Here is an 8,361-nt window from a genome sequence, read left to right as displayed (position 1 = left end):
CTGCAGCTTTCCCAGGGTCGTTATTAGAGGTTCTGGATCAAAAGTGGAGCAGCTGGGTCTCGAACTGGCACCCATATGGGATGCCGGCATTGCAGGCAGAGGCTTAACCTGCTATGCCACAAAGCCAGCCAGCCACCAAATAAAGTCTCATGAACAGGGAAGACATTCCGGCCAGCGCCCCGACTCACTAGGCTAATCCTCCGCCTTGCGGCGCCGGCACACAGGGTTCTAGTCCCGGTCAGGGTACCGATCCTGTCCCGGTTGCCCCTCTTCCAGGCCAGCTCTCTGCTGTGGCCCGGGAGTGCAGTGGAAGATGGCCCAAGTGCTTGGGCCCTGCACCCCATGGGAGACCAGGAGAAGCACCTGGCTCCTGGATCAGCGCCGTGCGGCGGCCGCAGCGCACCAGCCGCAGCGGCCATTGGAGAGTGAACCAAAGGTAAAGGAAGACCTTTCTCCCAGTCTCTTTCTCTCTCACTGTCCACTCTGCCTGTCAAAAACAAAACAAACAAACAAAAAAACACACAGGGGAGACATTCCATCCTCAGAAACCATAAATAAGGACATAGATGTATACGGAGTCGACTCTCTGTGTCTGTGGGGCTCTGGTTCCAGGACTTCTATAGATACCAACATCCTCAGACATATTTGCATAGATCCTACACACATCCTCCCGTATATTTAAAATCATCTCTAGATAAAATTTTATTTATTTGAAAGAGTTACAGAAGAGGTAGAGTGTGGGGGTTTCCGTCCATTGATTCACTCCCCAAATGGCCACAACGGCCGGAGCTCTCCGAAGCCAGGAGCAGGAGCTTCTTCGCCTTTCCCATGTGGCTGTAGGGGCCCAAGGACTTGGGCCATCTTCCACTGCTTTCCCAGGTACATTAGCAGAGAGCTGGATCAGAAGTGGAGCAGCCGGGACTCGAACTGGTGTCCATACAGGATGCTGGCACTGCAGGCCAGGACTTTAGCCTGCTGTGCCACAGTGCCAGCCCCATTTCTAGATAACTCATACCTAGCACAATGTAAATTCTATGTAAATGGTTATACTGTACTGTTTAGGGGATAATAACAAGGAAAAAGGGTCTGTATATGTTCAATACAAATGCTTTTTTTTGTAGGTTTTTTACTTTTTGCTTAGTTTCCATCCTCAGCTGGTTGAATCCATGAATGCAGAACCTGTAGATACAGACAGGCAACTATGCCTCTGGGTTTAAGAGCAACAAGCTGAGGTAAGTCATACCAGAGAGCCTCGATTTCCTGTTAAGCAGGATGAATGTGGAGGGTATAGGGGCAGGCAAAACAGAGCTGCCCCCAGGTACCCCAGCCCAAGGTGTCTTAGCCAAGTTATAGGTAAGCAGAGAGGACCACAGCCCTGAACATGGCCCCACAAGCCCATGGTGGTTTTAGAGGGATGTTTTCAGCAGCAGGGAAGGGGAGATTGGCATGGGAGGTTTCAAAGATGTGCCAGGGCACAACAGGTTCATGAAGGGGCTGTGCCTTGTTGAAATGCTGGCAAACCATGTGGAGCGCCAGCTTGAGTTCCTGCTGCTCCACTTCTAATTCAGCCCCCTGCTAATGCACCTGGGAAGGCAGTGGAAGATGGCCCAAGTCCTTGGGCCCCTACAGCCACATGGGAGACCTGGATGCAGCTCCAGGCTCCTAGCTTCAGCCTGGTGCAGTCCTGGCTATTGCAGGCATTTGAAGTGTGGGGAAATTAGTGACATGAGGTAATTCCAAGATGGCGCCCAAACGAAGTAAGGTGGGCAGAATCCAAAGTTGTTTACCACTAAAACTAATTGGCTACGCAACATCAGGGGATGTAACAAAACTAGTAACAAGTGTATAGACATATGGTTGGTCCTATAAGAAATCGCCCCGTAAAATGACCATTTAAGAGATTGGTTGGTCCTTAGCCCTGCCCCAATGACTCTGCAGTTTTGTGCTATAAAAGGCTCTGTTATGCACGAAATAAACGAATTCTTGCTAGACTTGGCTCCCCGCTGCGTCTGATTGTTTCCTGGATAGGGAGGCTGGGGAACGGGCGAGAGGCGCACTTACCTTTCCTCGGACCCAGTCCATCCTGTATGGGTGGACTAAGACCTCTCTCTGCCTTTCAAATAAAAATCACAATGAAGGGGCCAGCGCTGTGGCATAGCAGGTTAAAGCCCTGGCCTGAAGCACCGGCAATCCATATGGGCGCCGGTTCTAGTCCCGGCTGCTCCACTTCCGATCCAGCTCTCTGCTATGGCCTGGGAAAGCTCTCTGCTATGGCCCCTGCACCCATGTGGGAGACCTGGAAGAAGCTCCTGGCTCCTGACTTTGGATCAGCTCAGCTCCGGCCGTTGGGGCTATCTGGGGAATGAACCAGTGGATGGAAGACCTCTACCTCTCTCTATAACTCTTTCAAATAAATAAAATAATTCTTTTTTAAAAAAAATCACAATGAGGTATCACTTCATTCCAGCTAGAATAATTGTCATCCAAAAATAAAAAAAATAACAAATGCTTGTGAGGATATGGAGAGAAAGGTACACTAATAGACTGTTGATGGGAATGTAAACTGGTACAACCATTGTAGAAGACAGTATGAACATTCCCCAGAAAACTAAAAATAGGATCTGGCATGGTGGTGTAGCAGGTAAAGCCACCACCTGCAATGCTGGCATCTGTATGGGCACTGGTTCAAGTCCCAGCTGCTCTACTTCCAATCCAGCTCCCTGCTAATGTGCTTGGGAAAGCAGTAGAAGATAGCCCAAGTACTTTGGTCCCTGCACCCATGTGGGAATCCCAGATGAAGCACCTGGCTCATGGCTTTAGACTGGCCCAGCCCTAACTGTTGTGGCCATTTGGGGTGTGAACCAGCTGATAGATGTCTCTCTCTCTGCCTCAACCCCCCCATAACTCTACTTTTCAAATGAATAAAATCTTTTTTTTAAAAAAAGCACCTAATAAGTTTGCTTCTGAAGTATGCATAATCAACTAATCAACTGATCAATTTCAAGGTCATCCTTTAATTTCATAATAATTATCATTTTATGAGTTGTACATTTGCTACAATAAAAAAGCAAAGAAGTTCTTCAATGTAAGATAGCAACACTCACTACCAACTTTAGTAACACTAGAATGCTTTTTTTTTTTTTTTTAGATTTATTTATTTGAGAGGCAGAGTTATAGACAGAGAGGTGCCCATATGGGATGCCGGTGCTGCAGGCAGAGGCTTAACCTACTATGTCACAGTGCCAGCCCTTAAAATAATGCCTATCAGCCGGCGCCGTAGCTCACTTGGCTAATCCTCCACCTGTGGCGCTGGCACCCCGGGTTCTAGTCCCAGTTGCTCCTCTTCCAGTCCAGCTCTCTGCTGTGACCTGGGAAGGCAGTGGAGGATGGCCCAAGAGCTTGGGTCCCTGCACCCACATGGGAGACCAGGAGAAGCACCTGGCTCCTGGCTTCGGATTGGCGCAGCACACCGGCTGTAGCGGCCATTTTGGGGGGTGAACCAACGGAAGGAAGACCTTTCTCTCTCTCTATCTCTCTCTCTCACTGTCTAACTCTGCTTGTCAAAAAAAAAAAATGCCTATCTTGTTTTTCTTATCTTGTTTTTAATTCACCCTTCAGTCTAGCTGAGACACACTATTCTCCTTAGAAGCTGCCTATCATTACTAAAAGAATTACTTTTTTTAAAAGATTTATTTTTTTATTTGACAGAACAACAGAGAGAGAGAGAGCAAGAGAAAGCGAGAGAGAATCTTCCATCTGTTGGTTCACTCTCCAAATGACCGCAACAGTCAGGGCTGGACCAGGCTGAAGCCAGGAGCCAGGAACGCCATTTGGATCTCATGCATGGGTGGCAGGGACCCACACACTGGGCCATCCTCCATTGCCTTCCCAGGTGCATCAGCTGGGAGCTGGATTAGAAGCAGCGCAGCTGGGCCTTGAACCAGATTCTGATATGAGATGCCAGTGTCAGACGCAGCTTAACTCTGCACCACGATACCAGCCCCTGACCTGGGAAGTTCTCTATTGAGGACTGGAAAGAGATAAATTACTTTTCAAAGTTACATATTTCTTTCCATTTTATTTAAAAGGCAGGGAGACAGAATGCCCATCAGCCCGGAGCCTCAATCTCCCCACAGATGCTCTCAACAGCCAGGAGTGGGCCAAGCTGAAGCCAGGAGCCCAGAACCTTGGCACCACCCAAGTACTCTTTTTTAAAAGACTTACTTATTTATTTCAAAGTCAAAGTTACGCAGAGAGAAAAAGAGAGGCAGAGACAGAGAGAGGTCTTACATCTGCTGATTCACTCCCCAGTTGGTTGCAATGGCCGGAGCTGCGCCGATCCAAAGCCAGGAGCCAGGAGCTTCTTCTAGGTCTCCCATGCAGGGGTGCAGGGGCCCAAGGACTTGGGCCATCTTCTACTGCTTTCCCAGGCCATAGCAGAGAGCTGGATGGGAAGTGGAGCAGCCGGGACTTGAACTGGTGCCTGTATGGCATGCCGGCCACTGCTGGCAGGTGGGGGCTTCACCCTCTAGGCCACAGCGCCGGCCCCCCAAGTACTCTTGAACCATCACCTGCTGCCTCCCAGAGAGTGTACTCTAGGAAGCTGGATCAGAGGCAGAGCTGGGACTGCACAAGCCTTTTCTGATGATGCAAGTGACACAACTGTTGAGCCAAACACTCGCCCCGTGCAATGAGGTAAACGGTTAACTTCCGTAGGCCAGAAGACCCCTTACACCGCAGGGTGTCTCAAGTCCATTCCTCTGAGAACAGTGGAACTCTGTTCAGGCTCCTAAGTGGGGTGACCGTTGGATTTTCCTGTGAGCCACCACTCTCACCGGAACACCTGGGACCAGCTCTCACTTGGGGCGGCGATGCAGTCACCGAAATGGCCAGCCGGACCCAAACTGTAGCGGCAGCAGGAGGGGCAGTTGGTGACCGCAACTGGCTGGGGCTTGGGAGAGCAGGGAGAGCTGGGGTGGGCTGGGGCCGGCAAGGTGGGGAGGGGAGGGGAGTGTTCCCAGCACTGCACCTAATACCATACCAGTATTTGGAAGGAGGAAAGATAGGATATGCAGACGGAGCCGCCCAAATCCCGCTCCACCCCAAAATTCTGCATCCATTCACTCAAAAAAAAAAAAAAAAAAAAAAAAATTTAGGCCCCCAGTGGCGGGCAGTCAGTGAGTATGTACGGAAAACAGACACGAGGTCCTGGCCGAACCCAGGGACCCAAGGCTGGAAAGGTGGAAGCCGGGGCCAGGCGGCCTGAGCACTCGGCCTCTCGGCTGGCGGTCAGCAGTCTGGATCGCATTGTGAAAGTTGCCTTCGCATTCATTCTGCAACCCCCTTAAGCGCTAGGCATTCTCAACCCAGCTTTACTGTCGGGAGCGGTGCAGGCGGGGCGTGCGGAGTGCATTGATCTGTTCCAGGTCGCCCGCAGGCGAGACGCGGGGGTCTCGCTCCACCGAGACCGCGCCAAACTCGGGGAACTGACCGCTCGCCCCGGGGGCACCGCGCATGCGCCGCTCGCCGTACGGAAGCCGGGAGGGCAGGGGGCGGGGCCGAGGCTGGCGGGCGCGGGGAAAATGGCGGCTGCGGCTGCGGCGGCTGCGGCGGCGGCGGCGAACGGGACCGGAGGGAGCAGCGGGATGGAGGTGGATGGAGCAGGTAACGGGCTGCGCGGGGGCGACTTCTGGAGACAGCGCTCAGGGGTGCGTGAAGGCCTTCCTGGACTCCCGGGGGACGTGAGGAGGGCGGTGGGATAACTTGTGGGAGCGATGTATGGCCCCGGCTCTGCCGTCCGCCGACTCCCATCTCCAGGGAAGAGCGTGGGGGTCCGGAGACTCTCACCCTCTCTCCGTCCCCTGCACCCTCAGTAGTCCCCAGCGTGATGGCCTCCGGAGTGACCGGCAGCGTCTCCGTCGCCCTGCATCCCCTCGTCATCCTGAACATCTCAGACCACTGGATCCGCATGCGCTCCCAGGAGGGGCGGCCTATGCAGGGTGAGTGCTGGGCGTCCCCCTCGGCCACCTCCCCCAGGCCCCGTCTGCCGGAGCCAGTCCCCCTCCCCCATCTCTGTCCCTGCAGCAGTCGGCCCACACGTGCCCTCAGACCCCCAGGTGGAGATCAAGTTTTGGGATTCCTTATCGTCACCTCTCACGTCGGTTCTCTCCCCGCAGTGATCGGGGCTCTGATCGGGAAGCAGGAAGGCCGGAATATTGAGGTGATGAACTCCTTTGAGCTGCTGTCCCACACCGTGGAAGAGAAGATTATCATCGACAAGGAGTATTATTACACCAAGGAGGAGCAGTGTGAGAGGGGAAACCAGTCTGGGAGAGGTGTGGGGGTCAAAGAAAGAAAAGGATCGGGGAGATAACCAGGAGAGGAAGCCGAGAATGGATTAGTTCACCTTTAGAGCTCTCAAGACGGTATTCCCTAAAACAGTGTACAGGGTGGGCGTTCAGAACAGCAGGGGCAGTGTGGACGGAGCCGCGGTGAGGAGCGAGGGGGAGCTTGCAGGAAGGGAGGGTGGTCTAAAGAAACGCGATTGCTCTCCAGTTAAACAGGTGTTCAAGGAGCTGGAGTTTCTGGGCTGGTACACCACAGGGGGGCCGCCTGACCCCTCCGACATCCACGTCCACAAGCAGGTACACATGGTCACACCTGCGACTGGAGGGTGGGGTTGGGGGGTGGGGAGAAGAGGGTGGGACGTCCACCTGCACGGCCGCCCTCTCCTCCAGGTGTGTGAGATCATCGAGAGCCCCCTGTTTCTGAAGTTGAACCCTATGACCAAGCACACAGACGTGAGTAGTCCTGACCTGGTGCTGTGCTTGTGGGTACGCTGTCACCACACAGCTTCTTAGCAACTGGGGAGTGCTGGGGTTGAATCTCCGCTCTGCCCCTCACATGTAAAATGGGGATACTCCCTATCAGATGCCCACGTTTAGCACCTAGTAGAGATTCAAGTGCATTTGCTGTTCTCTGTTCTTCACAGCTTCCTGTCAGCGTTTTTGAGTCTGTCATTGATATAATCAACGGAGAGGTAACGCCTGACCCCTCACCCCCAGAGCCTGCTCGACGCATTTCCGGTTTTGATTCTCACTGTGTGTGGGATGCTCTGCTCCACAGGCCACGATGCTGTTTGCCGAGCTGACCTACACTCTGGCCACAGAGGAAGCTGAACGCATTGGTGTTGACCATGTGGCCCGAATGACAGCCACAGGCAGTGGAGAGAACTCCACTGGTAATGGAGGGGATTCCTTGGAAGCGAGGGTGGGAGGTCTGGCTAGTGCCTTCTCACTCTCTGCCCGTGCCTGTCCCCTGCAGTGGCTGAACACCTGATAGCACAGCACAGCGCCATCAAGATGCTGCACAGCCGCGTCAAGCTCATCTTGGAGTACGTCAAGGCCTCTGAAGCAGGTAGGACAGGCCTCTGGTGTCCACCTCCTCCCCAGCCAAGTGACAGCATCCATGTTAATGCAGTCTCTTCCTGTCTGTAGGCGAGGTCCCCTTTAACCATGAGATCCTGCGGGAGGCCTATGCTCTGTGTCACTGCCTCCCGGTGCTCAGCACAGACAAGTTCAAGACAGACTTTTACGATGTGAGTATGAAACCTGGCTGGGGAGATTTTGCTTACAGGATGGGACTGCAAAGAGGGATACCCTGGAGAACTGGTTCTTTCTGTTCCCTGGCAGCAATGCAATGACGTGGGGCTCATGGCCTACCTCGGCACCATCACCAAAACCTGCAACACCATGAACCAGTTTGTGAACAAGTTCAACGTCCTCTATGATCGACAAGGCATCGGCAGGCGAATGCGGGGCCTCTTCTTCTGAGGGTACTTGAAGGGATGATGCACTGGGGTCAGCCGCCTGTCCCAAAGGGGAGGGGCGCTCCACTCCCTTTAGAGAAACCGCTGTGGTCAATAAAAGGGGAACAGCCCCTCAGCACCCCTTCCAGTGGCTCTGTCCTCTCTGTCGGGCACCACATTTCCCAGCTGGGACCTTAAGCGAGGCCCCTTGTGCCAGCCTTGCTCAGAGGCAGAATCTTTATCAGCACTTGGCAGTCCACTGCCACCTGAAGTGACCCCATAGCCAGTTGGGGCGAGGACTCTTGAGCATCAGCGATCTTTGCTCTGCGCTTTCACATTACCCTGTGGGGTCAACTTGAGCTCAGTACAACTACTTTCCCCATTTAAATTAACTTCATTAAAGTTTTTCTCACACACAAAAAAGGGAGTGCAATATTAAGCTCATTTTTATTAGGGACATTTCAAAAGCCTGGATCCTATGGGTACTGAGAATTAGAGGGAGTGGTTTCCCCTGGGTTACTGCACTGACCCAGTGCCTTACCCCTGTTGACAGT

At 53.2% G+C, this 8,361-nt stretch overlaps 1 protein-coding gene across 1 annotated transcript; it reads left to right on the top strand.

Moving 5' to 3' along the window:
- Positions 1 to 1,741: 1,741 nt before the first annotated feature.
- Positions 1,742 to 7,951, top strand: COPS6 (COP9 signalosome subunit 6). The gene is made up of 11 exons (XM_062180126.1): positions 1,742 to 1,757; positions 5,371 to 5,664; positions 5,874 to 5,999; positions 6,177 to 6,308; positions 6,556 to 6,644; positions 6,738 to 6,800; positions 6,992 to 7,039; positions 7,126 to 7,240; positions 7,324 to 7,416; positions 7,497 to 7,597; positions 7,692 to 7,951. The coding sequence occupies exons 1-11, from the start codon at positions 1,742 to 1,744 to the stop codon at positions 7,830 to 7,832; spliced, it is 1,218 nt and encodes a 405-aa protein (XP_062036110.1). The 3' UTR covers positions 7,833 to 7,951.
- Positions 7,952 to 8,361: the final 410 nt, after the last annotated feature.

This window comes from Lepus europaeus, chromosome 21 (assembly GCF_033115175.1).
Source record: "Lepus europaeus isolate LE1 chromosome 21, mLepTim1.pri, whole genome shotgun sequence".
NCBI lineage: Eukaryota > Metazoa > Chordata > Mammalia > Lagomorpha > Leporidae > Lepus > Lepus europaeus.
The sequence above is the reverse complement of the archived record's forward strand: the minus strand, read 5'-3'. Positions and strand labels throughout refer to the sequence as shown.